Below are 19,038 nucleotides of genomic sequence, written 5' to 3'. Positions count from 1 at the left end.
TTTTGGTTACTACATGATTCCATATGTGTTATTTCATAGTTTTGATGTCTTCAATATTATTCTAAAATGTGGAAAATAGTAAAAATAAAGACAAACCCTTGAATGAGTAGTTGTGTCCAATCTTTTGACTGGTACTGTATCTGAGAAAGTACAAAAAATATCAGAAAATGTGTTAATCCTATATTGGTTATCCGAGGGTTGCCTCAACACACACGTTTTTTTCGGCTTTGAAATTGGCCACTAGTGGGAACTAACACAACTGTCATTAACTTCATAATAACATATTTGATTGGCTTAAAATAAAACGAATGGATATAACAACCAGATGAATTGGTTGGAACATTTTTAAAACAACATATTGAATCCAAAGATTGAAGTTTCGCTTAAAATACTGTAAGTCCATTATAATGGCTACTAGGGATGGGAGTTGGAAATTATTTCACTTTTCAAATAATACTGTAAGTCTTTGTCAGATATTCGAAATACATGTGTTTTTTGTTTTTAACCTGAGCACTGCTGAGAGAGAGACTGTTGCATGAGATGGGAGCGAGCAGACGGAGGAGGAGAGAGAGACGGCCAAGGCAACTCGGCTACAGCCTTGACTAGCTAACTGGTAGCAGCCACGATGTTATTTATCATCCAAAATAAGTGTCTGTCTTGTCTGGAGTAGCGTAGAGAAGCTAACAGCTAGCTTGGCTAATTGAGGCCACACGCTGCACTTTCTCGCCATTCAGATAAAACTCTTACTTGTTGGTTGCTCGTTGTATCCTACTCCCTAATCATTTCGCTAACTTTAAATTCCGTAAATGTATAACGTCTTGCATTGCATCAGTGAACTCTCACTCCACTTGTTACACGTTGTGTCGGTTTGATTGTCCGACAAGCTACACCCCTGAAGGTCGGTTTATGTGGCGCACCGTGTACGTTATGAAAAGTTTAGTTTTATTAAACGACTCATTTGAATTGTCATGGTAACAATGTTCCATGGATATTTTTATAAAATGTAGAAAAAACCCTTTTCAGTGTTAAAAATATGAATACTCTTAAGTATTTGAATTGTAATGTCCGTTCGGATTTTCAAATAACATTCCTAGTTTCTACTTCCTTTCCATCTGGTTCTAGACGTTTATGGGTGGACTGGAGTTTTTTTTTTTACCCAAAATAATAATTTCTCCTTAATGTTTTTTTTGTTTGTTACCCGAACCTCCTGTGGGCTGGATTGAATGGGCTCGTATGTAGCCCCCCCCCTGCTGAAGCCTATGGCTTTCTCCAAGGGGAGAGTGGAGGTCACCCCAAACTGGGCCCTAGTATTGAAAAGGATGATGTTGGCGATGAGCGGCAACAGTGAACTCTCTCTCTCTCTCTGTGTGATCAGTAGCTCTTTAGGGCACAGCAGTAACACTACATCTATTCAGCAGCCCAATGTCACACGCCTCTGTGGAAAAGAGCCTCTAGGAGTCAGACCACGCGTTCTCTCCCTCTCCATCTCTTTCTCTCTCTCTCTTTTGCTCTCGCTTTCTGTTTCTTTCTCTCTCTCTCTGTCTCTCTCTTTCTCTATGTTTCTGTCTCTTTCTTTCTCTCTCTCTCGCTGTCTCTCTTTCTCTCTGTTTCTGTCTCTTTCTCTCTCTCTCTCGCTGTCTCTCTTTCTCTCTGTTTCTGTCTCTTTCTCTCTCTCTCTGTCTCTCTTTCTCTCTATTTATTTATCAACTTTCTTAATATTAAGCTTATTCTTTCACTTCACAGCCAGAATAGCCTGCCTAACTGGCATGAAAATTAACTGGGAGGAAAAGCATCCACCATTTGCTATTCAATGTCTTCTTTAAATGTATTTTTAGTCCTGACATCGGCATGAAAATGGCCCATTTGTAAATCAAAACTAATTTCACGCATATATTATTTTGCATATGTAAAGACTAGATTAAATCAAGAATAGTCTAATGGGTGCCAATATCACGAGTGAACGACGGCCACCGCGTGTCGTCCAGAAACATCCCGTGCCTTATTTTCTCTGCTGCTTTTTCAAATCATAGTAGCATCATGTATTCTTGCCCATAGTCCTATATGTTTTAATAAGGTTAGTATCACACCTCATGTAGTCTAGCCCATAGTCCTATATGTTTTAATAAGGTTAGTATCACACCTCATGTAGTCTAGTCCATAGTCCTGTAAGGTTAGTATCACACCTCATGTAGTCTAGCCCATAGTCCTATATGTTTTAATAAGGTTAGTATCACACCTCATGTAGTCTAGTCCATAGTCCTATAAGGTTAGTATCACACCTCATGTAGTCTAGCCCATAGTCCTATATGTTTTAATAAGGTTAGTATCACACCTCATGTAGTCTAGTCCATAGTCCTGTAAGGTTAGTATCACACCTCATGTAGTCTAGTCCATAGTCCTATAAGGTTAGTATCACACCTCATGTAGTCTAGTCCATAGTCCTATATGTTTTGATAAGGTTAGTATCACACCTAAAGTGACCAAATAACTCAACATGTAGGACCCCTGGAAGATACTTAGAGAATCCAGAGCCTAGAGAAGCCTGTGTTCTTCTAACCCCAGTCGTTGTGCAACCGCGTCTCAAAACCGACTTTTGACTGGACTCTATTTAAATATAAATGATTTCAGCTTTCTCATGCTGCTATATTTATTTCTCAATTCTTACAATGAAGCACATGAATCCCCTTTACAACCGGTATATCTATATCCTACCTGGAATATTAATAACGTAATCTTATGTAAGCGCCCTTCGCTATTCGAGTGCAGGCTACGGATGACTTCCTATATAAGTACATATATATATATATATATATATATATATATATATATGTATATATATATGTATATATATATGTATATATATATATATATATATATATATATATATATATATGTATATATATATATATATATATGTATATATGTATATATGTATATATATATATATATATATATATATATATGTATATGTATATGTATATATATGTACATATATAAAAAATTGTGGGCCAGTCTACATAATAATTCTACACATATATTAGTAGTCTGTGTGTAAAGACCAGATCAAATTGATGGGTGAGAATATTATCAAGTGCTTGTCAAATTGTGATTTGAGAGAAGCTCATGCCTTTAAAAAAATAAAAAAAATAATGTATTCAACTTCCACCCAGGCTGTCTGGTGGCCAATCAGGTTGTTTTGATTTCTAACACATTCTTAACGTTTGAATCACAGTTGAATAAACATGTCGCAGCTCCTGTTTTCTTCTGTTTTACTGCTCAACACAGAATAGCCGCATTTGCGTCACTCCCTGGGAAATCGTTTGTGGAAAAATATCCTTTCTATTTTATTCAGCTACGTTCAATTGTATTGTTCTTAGTATAAAATAATATAAAAATAATGCCACAGGAATTATAAGGAAATCATGTCGGCTAAATGAACTAGTGTAGCCCACAGCCATATGGCATAACCAGATCAGGACCTAACATGAGGACAACTCAGAGGATGCTATTCTGTTCATCTGAAATAAACTACATTTTCTTCATATCATGTTTCTTTAGACCTGTCTAAAATAAATACTTTATTTATTGTGACGGTGTAGGTAGACTATTACATGGATTTATTATGATGGTGTAGGTAGACTATATTACATGGATTTATTGTGATGGTGTAGACTATATTACATGGATTTATTGTGATGGTGTAGGTAGACTATATTACATGGATTTATTGTGACGATGTAGGTAGACTATATTACATGGATTTATTGTGATGGTGTAGGTAGACTATATTACATGGATTTATTGTGATGGTGTAGGTAGACTATATTACATGGATTTATTGTGATGGTGTAGACTATATTACATGGATTTATTGTGATGGTGTAGGTAGACTATATTACATGGATTTATTGGGATGGTGTAGGTAGACTATATTACATGGATTTATTGTGATGGTGTAGACTATATTACATGGGTTTATTGTGATGGTGTAGACTATATTACATGGATTTATTGTGATGGTGTAGGTAGACTATATTACATGGATTTATTGTGATGGTGTAGACTATATTACATGGATTTATTGTGATGGTGTAGGTAGACTATATTACATGGATTTATTGTGATGGTGTAGACTATATTACATGGATTTATTGTGGTTTTGTAGGTAGACTATATTAAATACATTTACTAGACTTTTTTCCAAAGCTCTGCGTCAGTGGCTTGTCGGCTATTGGGTGGAAGCTGAAAATTCTAAACGTGTTTATGTTAATTACCGTGAGACTGGCAGTTATTTGAATGACAAATCACCAACTGACAAAATGTCATGACCGCCAAAGCCCGGTTCCCTGCCTTTTGGGACAGCGACTTGTTTGGGTGGACGAATGTGCGTCTCATCATTATATACAGATCTCTGGTGTAAATGGGATGGTGCCCACCGCACAGAAGAAGCAAAGGAGACGAGACCAAATAGATAGCATGAGAACAAGCAGACTAAAACTAAACTAAACTAAAACAAATAAACAAAACTAATTAAAAATGTGATTCTTTCGATACAGGCATTTAGAATGTCGCCACAAAACCTACATTCAAATTAATCAAAGTTGACATATCCCCCAGTTTTAGTTTGGAATGCGTGATACTGTACTGTAGGAGAGTAGCCAGCCAAATAGAAATTGTAGACAGCCAGGCTCCCCAGAAGGAGCTCTATTCTGGTGTTGTCTGGTACATTCTAATGACGTGGTTCCATCAGCTCTATTCTGGTGTAGTAGAGGCTGGGGTTGGAGACATGATACTGTACTGTAGGAGAGGCTGGGGTTGGAGACATGGTACTGTAGGAGTGGCTGGGGTTGGAGACATGGTACTGTATTGTAGGAGAGGCTGGGGTTGGAGACATGATACTGTAGGAGTGGCTGGGGTTGGAGACATGGTAGTGTACTGTAGGAGAGGCTGGGGTTGGAGACATGGTAGTGTACTGTAGGAGAGGCTGGGGTTGGAGACATGGTACTGTAGGAGAGGCTGGGGTTGGAGACATGATACTGTAGGAGAGGCTGGGGTTGGAGACATGATACTGTAGGAGAGACTGGGGTTGGAGACATGGTACTGTATTGTAGGAGAGGCTGGGGTTGGAGACATGATACTGTAGGAGTGGCTGGGGTTGGAGACATGGTAGTGTACTGTAGGAGAGGCTGGGGTTGGAGACATGGTACTGTAGGAGTGGCTGGGGTTGGAGACATGGTACTGTACTGTAGGAGAGGCTGGGGTTGAAGACATGGTACTGTAGGAGTGGCTGGGGTTGGAGACATGGTACTGTACTGTAGGAGAGGCTGGGGTTGGAGACATGGTACTGTAGGAGTGGCTGGGGTTGGAGACATGGTACTGTACTGTAGGAGAGGCTGGGGTTGGAGACATGATACTGTACTGTAGGAGAGGCTGGGGTTGGAGACATGATACTGTACTGTAGGAGAGGCTGGGGTTGGAGACATGGTACTATACTGTAGGAGAGGCTGGGGTTGGAGACATGGTACTGTACTGTAGGATAGGCTAGGGTTGGAGACATGGTACTGTACTGTAGGAGAGGCTGGGGTTGGAGACATGGTACTGTACTGTAGGAGAGGCTGGGGTTGGAGACATGGTACTGTAGGAACCTCCTTGGTTTCGTATTGAAATCAATGTACCCAGAGGAGGATGGAAGCTAGCTGTCCTCCAGCTACAACATGGTTCTACCCTAGAGAGTGCTGTTGAGGCTACTGTAGACCTTCATTACAAAACAGTGTATTTTAATCAATTATTTAGTGATGTGAAAATATTGAGTGTAGTTTTATCTAAAAATGAGTTATTTTTCATGTAATATATATATTTTTTCTATTTCAATGAAATAGACCCAACGTTCAATGTTGGTTACTGACCCAACACTCTTAACTGCTAGACTACGTCCCGATTTGATTGTGGTTTCTGGTCTGCTCCTAACCTTCTGTCCTCTCTCTCTACCTTCTGTCCAGGAGTTCTTTGATCATGCCAAGAAGCTGTGGGATGACGAAGGAGTGAAGGCGTGCTTCGAAAGGTCCAACGAGTACCAGCTCATCGACTGTGCACAATAGTAAGTTCTGTCTCCATGGCAGTTTACCTCCCATCCTCCACCTACTACACAAAGCATTGTTGGTTGTGGGAGCTGTTCCTAAAGTTAAGCCTAGCTTATCAGCTGGTTGTGGGAGCTGTTCCTAAACTTAAGCCTAGCTTATCAGCTTGTTGTGGGAGCTGTTCCTAAAGTTAAGCCTAGCTTATCAGCTGGTTGTGGGAGCTGTTCCTAAACTTAAGCCAAGCTTATCAGCTTGTTGTGGGAGCTGTTCCTAAACTTAAGCCAAGCTTATCAGTTTGTTGTGGGAGCTGTTCCTAAACTTAAGCCAAGCTTATCAGCTTGTTGTGGGAGCTGTTCCTAAACTTAAGCCTAGCTTATCAGCTGGTTGTGGGAGCTGTTCCTAAACTTAAGCCTAGCTTATCAGCTTGTTGTGGGAGCTGTTCCTAAACTTAAGCCTAGCTTATCAGCTGGTTGTGGAAGCTGTTCCTTAACTTAAGCCTAGCTTATCAGCTGGTTCTACATCCCTTGTAAAGCGGATTCATGTGCATCATTTATCGCAATTGGGTTGAGGTCAGGTGATTTGTGGAAGCCAGGTCATCTGATGTAGCACTCCATCACTCTCCTTCTTGGTCAAATAGCCCTTGCACAGCCTGGAGGTGTGTTGGGTCAGTGTCCTGTTGAAAAACAAATGATGTTCCCACTAAGCCCAAACTAGATGGGATGGCGTTCCGCTGCAGAATGCTGTGGTAGCCATGCTGGTTATTTTTGTATTTTCTATTTTTATTTAACCAGGTAAGTCAGTTAAGAACACATTTTTATTTACAATAATGGCCTAACCCGGCCAAACCCGGACGACGCTGGGCCAATTGTGCACCGCCCTATGAGACTCGGATGTGATACAACCTGGATTCGAACCAGGTACTGCAGTGACGCCTCTTGCCCTTAAATGCTGTGTCTTAGACCGCTGCGCCACTCGGGAGCCCTTAATTCTAAATACTCGGGTTAAGGGAGCCCTGAATTCTAAATACTCGGATTAAGTGTGCCCTGAATTCTAAATACTCGGGTTAAGGGAGCCCTGAATTCTAAATAAATCTCTGACAGTGTCACCATCAAAACACCATCACACCTCCTCCCATCATTGGGTTATTGGGGGTACTGGAGGACCGGAGTTGGGCTGTAGGGGTTACTGGAGGACCGGAGTTGGGCTGTTGGGGGTACTGGAAGACCGGAGTTGGGCTGTTGGGGGTACTGGAGGACCGGAGTTGGGCTGTTGGGGGTACCGGAGGACCGGAGGTGGGCTGTTGGGGGTACCGGAGGACCGGAGGTGGGCTGTTGGGGGTACCGGAGGACCGGAGTTGGGCTGTTGGGGGTACCGGAGGACCGGAGGACCGGAGGTGGGCTGTTGGGGGTACCGGAGGACCGGAGGTGGGCTGTTGGGGGTACCGGAGGACCGGAGGTGGGCTGTTGGGGGTACCGGAGGACCGGAGTTGGGCTGTTGGGGGTACCGGAGTTGGGCTGTTGGGGGTACCGGAGTTGGGCTGTTGGGGGTACCGGAGGACCGGAGTTGGGCTGTTGGGGGTACCGGAGTTGGGCTGTTGGGGGTACCGGAGTTGGGCTGTTGGGGGTACCGGAGTTGGGCTGTTGGGGGTACCGGAGTTGGGCTGTTGGGGGTACCGGAGTTGGGCTGTTGGGGGTACCGGAGGACCTGAGTTGGGCTGTTGGGGGTACCGGAGTTGGGCTGTTGGGGGTACCGGAGTTGGGCTGTTGGGGGTACCGGAGTTGGGCTGTTGGGGGTACCGGAGTTGGGCTGTTGGGGGTACCGGAGTTGGGCTGTTGGGGGTACCGGAGTTGGGCTGTTGGGGCTACCGGAGTTGGGCTGTTGGGGCTACCGGAGGACCTGAGTTGGGCTGTTGGGGGTACCGGAGTTGGGCTGTTGGGGGTACCGGAGGACCTGAGTTGGGCTGGTGGGGGTACCGGAGGACCGGAGTTGGGCTGGTGGGGGTACCGGAGGACCGGAGTTGGGCTGTTGGGGGTACTGGAGTTGGGCTGTTGGGGGTACTGGAGGACCGGAGTTGGGCTGTTGGGGGTACTGGAGGACCGGAGTTGGGCTGTTGGGGGTATCGGAGGACCGGAGTTGGGCTGTTGGGGGTACCGGAGGACCGGAGTTGGGCTGTTGGGGGTACCGGAGGACCGGAGTTGGGCTGTTGGGGGTACCGGAGTTGGGCTGTTGGGGGTACCGGAGTTGGGCTGTTGGGGGTACCGGAGTTGGGCTGTTGGGGGTACCGGAGTTGGGCTGTTGGGGGTACTGGAGGACCGGAGTTGGGCTGTTGGGGGTACTGGAGTTGGGCTGTTGGGGGTACCGGAGTTGGGCTGTTGGGGGTACTGGAGGACCGGAGTTGGGCTGTTGGGGGTACCGGAGTTGGGCTGTTGGGGGGTACTGGAGAACCGGAGTTGGGCTGTTGGGGGTACTGGAGTTGGGCTGTTGGGGGTACCGGAGTTGGGCTGTTGGGGGTACTGGAGGACCGGAGTTGGGCTGTTGGGGGTACCGGAGTTGGGCTGTTGGGGATACTGGAGGACCGGAGTTGGGCTGTTGGGGCTACCGGAGTGGGGCTGTTGGGAGGACCGGAGTTGGGCTGTTGGGAGGACCGGAGTTGGGCTGGCGGGGGTACTGGAGTTGGGCTGGCGGGGGTACTGGAGGACCAGAGTTGGGCTGGTAGGGGTACTGGAGTTGGGCTGGTAGGGGTACTGGAGTTGGGCTGGTAGGGGTACTGGAGTTGGGCTGTTGGGGGTACCGGAGTTGGGCTGTTGGGGGTACTGGAGGACCGGAGTTGGGCTGTTGGGGGTACCGGAGTTGGGCTGTTGGGGGTACTGGAGGACCGGAGTTGGGCTGTTGGGGCTACCGGAGTGGGGCTGTTGGGAGGACCGGAGTTGGGTTGTTGGGAGGACCGGAGTTGGGCTGGCGGGGGTACTGGAGTTGGGCTGGCGGGGGTACTGGAGGACCAGAGTTGGGCTGGTAGGGGTACTGGAGTTGGGCTGGTAGGGGTACTGGAGTTGGGCTGGTAGGGGTACTGGAGTTGGGCTGGTAGGGGTACTGGAGTTGGGCTGTTGGGGGTACTGGAGTTGGGCTGTTGGGGGTACCTTAGGACCAGAGTTGGGCTGGCGGGGGTACCGGAGGACCAGAGTTGGGCTGGCGGGGGTACCGGAGGACCAGAGTTGGGCTGGCGGGGGTACCGGAGGACCAGAGTTGGGCTGGCGGGGGTACCGGAGGACCAGAGTTGGGCTGGCGGGGGTACCGGAGGACCAGAGTTGGGCTGGCGGGGGTACCGGAGGATCAGAGTTGGGCTGGCGGGGTTACCGGAGGACCAGAGTTGGGCTGGCGGGGGTACCGGAGGATCAGAGTTGGGCTGGCGGGGTTACCGGAGGATCAGAGTTGGGCTGGCGGGGGTACCGGAGGACCAGAGTTGGGCTGGCGGGGGTACCGGAGGACCAGAGTTGGGCTGGCGGGGGTACCGGAGGACCGGAGTTGGGCTGTTGGGGGTACTGGAGGACCGGAGTTGGGCTGTTGGGGGTACCGGAGTTGGGCTGTTGGGGGTACAGGAGTTGGGCTGTTGGGGGTACAGGAGTTGGGCTGTTGGGGGTACTGGAGTTGGGCTGTTGGGGGTACTGGAGGACCAGAGTTGGGCTGTTGGGGGTACTGGAGTTGGGCTGTTGGGGGTACTGGAGTTGGGGTACTGGAGTTGGGCTGTTGGGGGTACTGGAGTTGGGCTGTTGGGGGTACCTTAGGACCAGAGTTGGGCTGGCAGGGGTACCGGAGGACCAGAGTTGGGCTGGCAGGGGTACCGGAGGACCAGAGTTGGGCTGGCGGGGGTACCGGAGGACCAGAGTTGGGCTGGCGGGGGTACCGGAGGACCAGAGTTGGGCTGGCGGGGGTACCGGAGGACCAGAGTTGGGCTGGCGGGGGTACCGGAGGACCAGAGTTGGGCTGGCGGGGGTACCGGAGGACCAGAGTTGGGCTGGCGGGGGTACTGGAGGACCAGAGTTGGACTGGTGGGGATACTGGCTTTGGGAAACAGCCCTAGTGTATGTTATGACCAAGCACAATCACAGCTTTTAAATGGTTTTCAATTCAGGAAGTTTTCTATTCCAGCTCCGTGTATCACTTTGTACTTGAAGAGAAGAGTCTCTTCTTCTCTGTAGCTCAGTTGGTAAAGCATGGTGCCACTTAACTCACCTAAGGCTGTCAAACATGTCCAATCACCATCCAGTTGTCCATGTTTCATAAGCCAATCATGTATAGCTTCTCGTTCTTTGGCAGGAAGACACAGCCAATTGCGTCTCAACCCCTCCGTCTTTGAATTATGGATGACGTGACAAGAAGAAAAAAAGAAAGCTGGTCAACAACAATCCTGATCGAAAAAGTCGGGGCGAATTTCACTTTTCAAATTACAAGGTAAGATCCGAGAATAATAGCTTATGAATTACACCTGTAATTAATTATGTTGCATGCTAATAATTGCTGATTTAACTAACCGATAGCCATTGTCATAGACAATTTACCAGGAAGATGGATAGATAGCCAGGAGTTGTGGGGGTTGCTAGCTAGCTAGCTAGCCAATGTTAGGTACCATTCCAATTGACATCTGCATTTCGATTTTACAACAAGATAAAATATTAAGCCAGCTAGTTAAGGTTGTTTTTTCACTTCTATCAAGTTGCTATATCTAGCTAATGAGTTCGCTAGTTAGACAGTAGCACTCTAGTTAGCTAGCTAGCTAGTTAAGGTAGTTTTTTCACACCTATCAAGGTGCTATATCTAGCTAATGAGTTCGCTAGTTAGACAGTAGCACTCTAGTTAGCTAGCTAGCTAGTTAATAAGGTAATTTTTTCACACCTATCAAGGTGCTATATCTAGCTAGTTACACAGTAGCACTCTAGTTAGCTTTGCTAGGTAGCTAGTCGATTTGTCATGACACAAGTTGAAGCTAGAAATAGTGTTTCAGTGACACTGACAGCTGTCGGATGTAAACGAAAACGGCATTAATTTTGACATGACAAGTTAAACGTCAAGCCGGCTAAAACTGTAGTTGAAAGCTATACATACAGGTGTAGAAGCTAGCTACTGTGGCCATCGTTTGCTTTGATATCCAGGGGACAAACTTGTATACCTCTTTATAAACACGTCTAGCCATAGCTACCAATGTTTTTGTTTATGAATTAAAATCAGTCCATGATATAGCCTCCCATAGCTGATGTAGTCTAAGTTGACTCAATTACCATGATGCTTGATTAGTCTAATTGCTTGACTACTGACTAATTATCCAATAACAGCCTTTGTTCTTGTAGGCTGACCGTATTAGCCTTGGTTCCATGTAGACAGTGCTTATCGTTCTTCGTGGGTGGGACAGATCAGTAAGTCAGCTGACACTCCAATCCCTCTTACAGTTGTGTTGTAAAGACAGAATGGAAAGACGATAGACTTTCTACTGTCTCTTACCTCTTCTTACCTTGTTTCTCTGTAGGATCGTTGGCCAGAGGCAGTTCTGTCCAGCTCACCTGTTGTCCAGCTAGTCCAAAAACAAACATTACCTGTGGAGTGTACACGGCACAGGTAAAATACAAGGAGGCAAACACTTTTATTCATGTCTTAATTGCTCTGACTCTTTACTTGTATAATTTGTCTGTCTGTCTGTAGCTGTCTGTCTCTGTCCTTCCCATCAGTGACCATGTCTGTCTGTCCTTAAAATCAGTGACCATGTCGGTAGCTGTCTGTCTCTGTCCTTCCCATCAGTGACCATGTCTGTCTGTCTATCTGCTCTGACGGTGCATATTGCCACAGCAGATACAAAGGGCCATCAGCGTAGGCACCTGGGAGAGGTGGATGTCCTGAAAAGAGCCTTGCAGCAAGATGACTACAAACTGTAAGTCCACTTGTGATGACATCATCACTGTCTGTGAATCATTATTACAAAATGGTTATGGATGATTTTCTCCAGGGACATCCCAGAGTCTCCACGTTGACGTGGACGGCGTCCCAGAGTCTCCACGTTGACGTGGACGGCGTCCCAGAGTCTCCACGTTGACGTGGACGGCGTCCCAGAGTCTCCACGTTGACGTGGACGGCGTCCCAGAGTCAAACAAAAACAGGTTTTTAGACATTTTTGCAAATGTATAGAAAACAAACCCTGTGAAAAGACACTTTACTCAGTACTTTGTTGCACCTTTGGCAGCGATTACAGCCTCAAGTCTTCTTGGTTATGATGCTACAAGCTTGGCACACCTGTATTTGGGGAGTTTCTCCCATTCTTCTGTGCAGATCCTCTCAAGCTCTGTCAGGTTGAATGGGTAGTGTCGCTGCACAGCTATTTTCAGGTCTATCCAGAGAGATTTGATTGGGTTCAAGTCTGGGCTCCGGCTGGGCCACTCAAGTACATTCAGAGACTTGTCCCGAAGCCACTCCTGCGTTGTCTTGACTGTGTGCTTAGGGTTGTTGTCCTGTTAGAAGGTGAACCTTCACCCCAATCTGAGGTCCTGAGCGCTCTGGAGCAGGTTTTCATCAAGGATCTCTCTATACTTTGCTCTGTTCATCTTTCCCTCGATCCTGACTAGTCTCCCAGTCCCTGCCTCTGAAAAACATCCCCACAGCATAATGCTGCCACCACCATGCTTCACCGTAGGGATGGTGCCAGGTTTCCAGGTTTCAGACGTGACACTTGGCATTCAGGCCAAAGAGTTTAATCTTGGTTTCATCAGACCAGAGAATCTTGTTTCTCATGGCCTGAGAGTCCTTTAGGTGCCTTTTACTGAGGAGTGGCTTCCGTCTGACCTCTTTACCATAAAGTTCTGATTGGTGGAGGGCTGCAGAGATGGTTGTCCTTCTGGAAGGTACTCGCATCTCCACTAAGAGATGTCAGAGTGACCATTGGGTTCTTGGTCACCTCCCTGACCAAGGCCCTTCTATTCCGATTGTTCAGTTTGGCCGGGCGGCCAGCTCTATGAAGAGTCTTGGTGGTTCCAAACTTCTTCCATTTAAGAATGATGGAGGCCACTGTGTTCTTGGGGACCTTCAATGCTGCAGAAATGTTTTGGTACCTTTCCCCAGATCTGTGCCTCGACACAATCCTGTCTCTGAGCTCTACGGACAATTCCTTCAACCTCATGGCTTGGTTTTGTGCCTTTCCAAATCATGTCCAATCAATTGAATTTACCACAGGTGGACTCCAATCAAGTTGTAGAAACAGGATGATCAATGGAAACAGGATGCATCTGAGCTCAATTTCAAGTCTCATAGTAAAGGGTCTGAATACTTATTTAAATTAGCTATTTCGTTTTTTATTTATTTAAAAAATGTTCAAAAATGTATAACTTGTTTTTGCATTGTCATCATGGGGTATTGTGACGTCATCATGGGGTAGTGTGATGTCGTCATGGGGCATTGTGACGTCATCATGGGGTATTGTGACATCATCATGGGGTATTGTGATGTCATCATGGGGCATTGTGACGTCATCATGGGGTAGTGTGATGTCATCATGGGGTATTGTGACGTCATCATGGGGTATTGTGATGTCATCATGGGGTATTGTGACGTCATCATTGGGTATTGTGATGTCATCATGGGGCATTGTGACGTCATCATGGGGTAGTGTGATGTCATCATGGGGTATTGTGACGTCATCATGGGGTATTGTGATGTCATCATGGGGTATTGTGATGTCATCATGGGGTATTGTGATGTCGTCATGGGGCATTGTGACGTCATCATGGGGTAGTGTGATGTCGTCATGGGGCATTGTGACGTCATCATGGGGTATTGTGACGTCATCATGGGGTATTGTGATGTCATCATGGGGCATTGTGACGTCATCATGGGGTAGTGTGATGTCATCATGGGGTATTGTGACGTCATCATGGGGTATTGTGATGTCATCATGGGGTATTGTGATGTCATCATGGGGTATTGTGACGTCATCATGTGTTATTGTGGCGTCGTCATGGGGTATTGTGATGTCATCATGGGGTATTGTGATGTCATCATGGGGTATTGTGATGTCGTCATGGGGTATTGTATGTAGATTGATGAGGATTTTATTTTCTTTAATCCATTTTAGAATAAGGCTGTAACTAAGAAAATGTGTAAAAAGTCAAGGGGTCTGAATACTTTCTGAATGCAGTGTACATCCACTACGACAAGCTCATTGTCCTCCCTCCCAAAAGCCTGGGAGGAGTGAGATAGCCAAGCTCCATGGTCAGTAGCTTCAATCCACCATCACACACACTGACACACATATTGACACACACACATATTGACACAGACACACATATTGACACACTGACACACACATTGACAAACTCACACACACACACACATTGATACACACACATAAACTGACACATATTGACACACACACACACAAACTGACACACACACATATTGACACACTGACACACACACCGACACACGCACACACACCGACACACGCACACACAAACTGACACGCACACACAAACTGACGCACACACAAACTGACACACACACAAACTGACACACACACAAACTGACACACACACAAACTGACACTACCAAGTGCCTTATTGACTGACTCTATTTGCCCCCAAAAAGTATCTACATTTGATCCTCCTTGTCTCTGATTGGCTACCCAGGAAAGGACCATGCAGGACCAAGGTTACTGAAATCAATAACTCGATCAACATCGGATTACATTCATATGTTATCACTGTGAAGACGTCACGTTGTTGAAGTGTTGTGGTTGCAGGTCCATCTGCCTCATCTAAAGCCTCTACACTATAGACCACCAGGTGTAGACTGTCACTGTCACTATCAGGAGGATATGAGTTGCTATAGACCACCAGGTGTAGACTGTCAATATCAGGAGGATGTGAGTTGCTATAGACCACCAGGTGTAGACTGGCACTATCAGGAGGATATGAGCTGCTATAGACTACCAAGTGTAGACTGTCACTATCAGGAGGATATGAGCTGCTATTGACTACCAAGTGTAGACTACCACTATCAGGAGAATATGAGCCGCTATAGACCACCAAGTGTAGACTGTCACTATCAGGACAATATGAGTTGCTAAGCTTGATAGTGTGTGATGTTATTAACAGAGGTCTATTTTCTATCTGACATGAACATTGACTGGTTGTCCTCTCAAACGAAGTCCCTCCAGAACAAAAGGAGCATCCCCACTTTCATAATAACTACTGCTTTTTTAAAAATTACTTTAAAATGATCCTGATTGATAATTGAACATTTTCAATGATTAGTAATATTTTGAGCTAGTTTTGTTTTAAAAACAATAGGGATAATAGTTGTAATAATCGCCCCAGGATGAATGGTTTTGACCACTGTGTTGGTTCAGTGCAGGAAGAAGACTGGTGTTTTTAAAATGACAAAGGCACCTGCAAAGAAAAGGTCTTTTATCTATTTTGACGCGCTGTTACATTTGTGTCGCTGTTTCATGTCCGATGCACTCGGGGGCGTATGCGGCGTGGCACCAAATTCATTGTAATTTCCCTTTCATTGTAATTTCCCTTGTAATTTCCCTTTCATTGTAATTTCCCTTGTAATTTCCCTTTCATTGTAATTTCCCCTTGTAATTTCCCTTTCATTGTAATTTCCCCTTGTAATTTCCCTTTCATTGTAATTTCCCTTTCATTGTCATTTCCCTTGTAATTTCCCTTTCATTGTAATTTCCCTTTCATTGTCATTTCCCTTGTAATTTCCCTTTCATTGTAATTTCCCCTTGTAATTTCCCTTTCATTGTAATTTCCCCTTCCCTATCGACCGTGATGAAGCACGTCTGATTTAGGCTTCTCTCTGACTCTACGGCAGTCAACGTCACCAGCTCACCAAAGGTTGTACCTAAGCAGGAAAACTGCAAGTCAATGAGTAGCTCCCAAAGTAGACACGGATAAATAATCAATAGACTTTAATGTTACACGATTTAAGTCTGTGAGATTATTTTACTCCGTCTTTAAACACCATTCTGCATTTTCTTATTTTGCCATCTGTTTTCCCAACATCAATGGGTTTTAAACGACGTCGTTAAAATGTTTTTCTTTCAGTTACTGAAGTAACATTCCTGGCTGAGCCCCATATGCCTGCTCGTACCGTAGCCGCTTCCCACTCACAACGAGTGTGGTTACATAATTATGCGATTTATTGTTGATAATCAGATCGATATAATAGTTCAATTAAAACATGCTCGGCTAGAAGAAGAATCATTTCGTTAATAATCTGTTTTTTTTTTACATGGACACTGTAATCCGGCTACCTGATGGCTGTAATCTGGCTACCTGATGGCTGTAATCTGGCTACCTGATGGCTGTAATCTGGCTACCTGATGGCTGTAATCTGGCTACCTGATGGCTGTAATCCGGCTACCTGATGGCTGTAATCCGGCTACCTGATGGCTGTAATCCGGCTACCTGATGAAATGCAGCCAACGGGTTACTGTTGAGAAGCATATTTTAATCCTGAAAATGACTTGTAAACAAGCCTACTACGTTCAGTTGTTTTCCGAACACACACACACACACACACACACACGGGGTCTCTCTCCGCTGGTGCTGACACATGCTATGATCAAACACACTTCTGGATCTCCCATTTTAAGGTGTTTACATGTCCTAATCAATTTGAAATATTACTCAGAGAAACCAGGTGTTTTAATCAAATAACGATCCGTGTTTTTAATATTTTTTTTTATTTGGAATCATGTAGTAACCAAAAAATGGTTAAACAGAAGATAGCCCAATTTGGTAAAAGACCAAGTCCATATTACAGCAAGAACAGCTCAAATAAGCAAAGAGAAACAACAGTCCATCATTACTTTAAGACATGAAGGTCAGTCACTGAGGAACATTTCAATAACTTTGAACGCTTCTTCAAGTGCAGTCTGGAAACCCATCAAGCGCTATGATGAAACTGGCTCACGTGAGAAGAAGAGACTTGCTTGGGCCAAGAAACCTGAGCAATGAACATTAGACCGGTGGAAATTTGTCCTTTGGTCTGATGAGTCCAAATTAGAGATTTTTGGTTCCAACCGCTGTGTCTTTGTGAGACAGAGTAGGTGAACGGATGATCTCTGCATATGTGCTTCCCACCGTGAAGCAAGGAGGAGGAGGTGTGATGGTGTGGGGGTGCTTTGCTGGTGACACTGTCAGAGATTTTGTTTTAGAATTCAAGGCACACTTAACCAGCATGGCTACCACAGCATTCTGCAGCGATACGCCATCCCATCTGGTTTGGGCTTAGTGGGACTATCATTTGTTTTTCAACAGGACAATGACCCAACACATCTCCAGGCTGTGTAGGGGTTATTTGACCAAGGAGAGTGATGGAGTGCTGCATCAGAGAGGGAGGAGGAGTGGTGGGGAGGGAAGCGGGGGAGGGAGGAGGAGTGGTGGGGAGGAGGAAGAGGAGGAGTGGGGAGGGAGACTGAGGAAGGGGAGGGAGGAGGAGGAGTGGGGAGGGAGACTGAGGAGTAAGGAGGGAGGAGGAGGAGTAAGGAGGGAGGAGGAGGAGGAGTAGGGAGGGAGGAGGAGTAGGGAGGAGTAGGGAGGAGTAGGGAGGGAGGAGTAGGGAGGGAGACGGAGGAGGAGTAGGGAGGGAGACGGAGGAGGAGTAGGGAGGGAGACGGAGGAGGAGTGGGGAGGGAGACGGAGGAGGAGTGGGGAGGGAGACTGAGGGGGAGTGGGGAGGGAGACTGAGGGGGAGTGGGGAGAGAGGGAGGGGGAGTGGGGAGGGAGGGAGACAGAGGGGGAGTGGGGAGGGAGGGAGACGGAGGGGGAGTGGGGAGGGAGGGAGACGGAGGGGGAGTGGGGAGGGAGGGAGACGGAGGGGGAGTGGGGAGGGAGGGAGACGGAGGGGGAGTGGGGAGGGAGGGAGGAGGGAGGGAGGAGGAGGGGGAGTGGGGAGGGAGGGAGGAGGAGTAGGGAGGAGTAGGGAGGGAGGAGTAGGGAGGGAGACGGAGGAGGAGTAGGGAGGGAGACGGAGGAGGAGTGGGGAGGGAGACGGAGGAGGAGTGGGGAGGGAGACGGAGTGGGGAGGGAGACTGAGGGGGAGTGGGGAGGGAGACTGAGGGGGAGTGGGGAGAGAGGGAGGGGGAGTGGGGAGGGAGGGAGAGGGAGTGGGGAGGGAGGGAGAGGGAGGGGGAGTGGGGAGGGAGGGAGACGGAGGGGGAGTGGGGAGGGAGGGAGACGGAGGGGGAGTGGGGAGGGAGGGAGACGGAGGGGGAGTGGGGAGGGAGGGAGGAGGAGGGGGAGTGGGGAGGGAGGGAGGAGGAGGGGGAGTGGGGAGGGAGGGAGGAGGAGGGGGAGTGGGGAGGGAGGGAGGAGGAGGGGGAGTGGGGAGGGAGGGAGGAGGAGTGGGGAGGGCGGGAGGGAGGAGGAGGAGGAGTGGGGAGGGAGGGAGGGAGGAGTGGGGAGGGAGGAGGAGGGGGAGTGGGGAGGGAGGGAGGGAGGGAGGAGGAGGGGGAGTGGGGAGGGAGGGAGGAGGAGGGGGAGTGGGGAGGGAGGGAGGGAGGAGGAGGGGGAGTGGGGAGGGAGGGAGGGAGGAGGAGGGGGAGTGGGGAGGGAGGGAGGAGGAGGAGGAGTGGGGAGGGAGGGAGGAGGAGGAGGAGTGGGGAGGGAGGGAGGAGGAGGAGTGGGAGTGGGGAGGGAGGGAGGAGGAGGAGTGGGGAGGGAGGGAGGAGGAGGAGGAGTGGGGTAATGTGTATGATGATAAAAGAGCTTCGCTGCTTGAGGAACTGGACAGACACAAGTAAACAAAGCTGTATAATATCAGTTTCCCAGTTTTATTCTCTCACTAATCTGATCTGTGACTTCAGTCTTTATCTCATCCTCTGTTGCCAGGGCAACTGCCTGGAGCCCCACCCTCACCTCCCAGGTCTGGATCATGACGTTTAACTGTGGGCCTCCACTGCCAAGAACCCCCA

The 19,038-nt window shown here is 47.3% G+C and overlaps 1 protein-coding gene across 1 annotated transcript in view; it reads left to right on the top strand.

Annotated features, from left to right (window-relative positions):
- LOC139387577 (guanine nucleotide-binding protein G(olf) subunit alpha-like) overlaps positions 1-19,038 on the top strand; it is an 86,598-nt gene that overhangs the window by 21,601 nt on the left and 45,959 nt on the right. Inside the window, exon 5 of the mRNA XM_071133908.1 lies at positions 6,000-6,097. Within this exon, the coding sequence (XP_070990009.1) occupies positions 6,000-6,097 (98 nt within the window). The remainder of the gene's footprint in view (positions 1-5,999; positions 6,098-19,038) is intronic.

The sequence above is a fragment of the Oncorhynchus clarkii genome, chromosome 28 (assembly GCF_045791955.1).
Source record: "Oncorhynchus clarkii lewisi isolate Uvic-CL-2024 chromosome 28, UVic_Ocla_1.0, whole genome shotgun sequence".
Lineage (NCBI taxonomy): Eukaryota > Metazoa > Chordata > Actinopteri > Salmoniformes > Salmonidae > Oncorhynchus > Oncorhynchus clarkii.
This window is presented reverse-complemented; position numbering and strand designations above follow the sequence as displayed.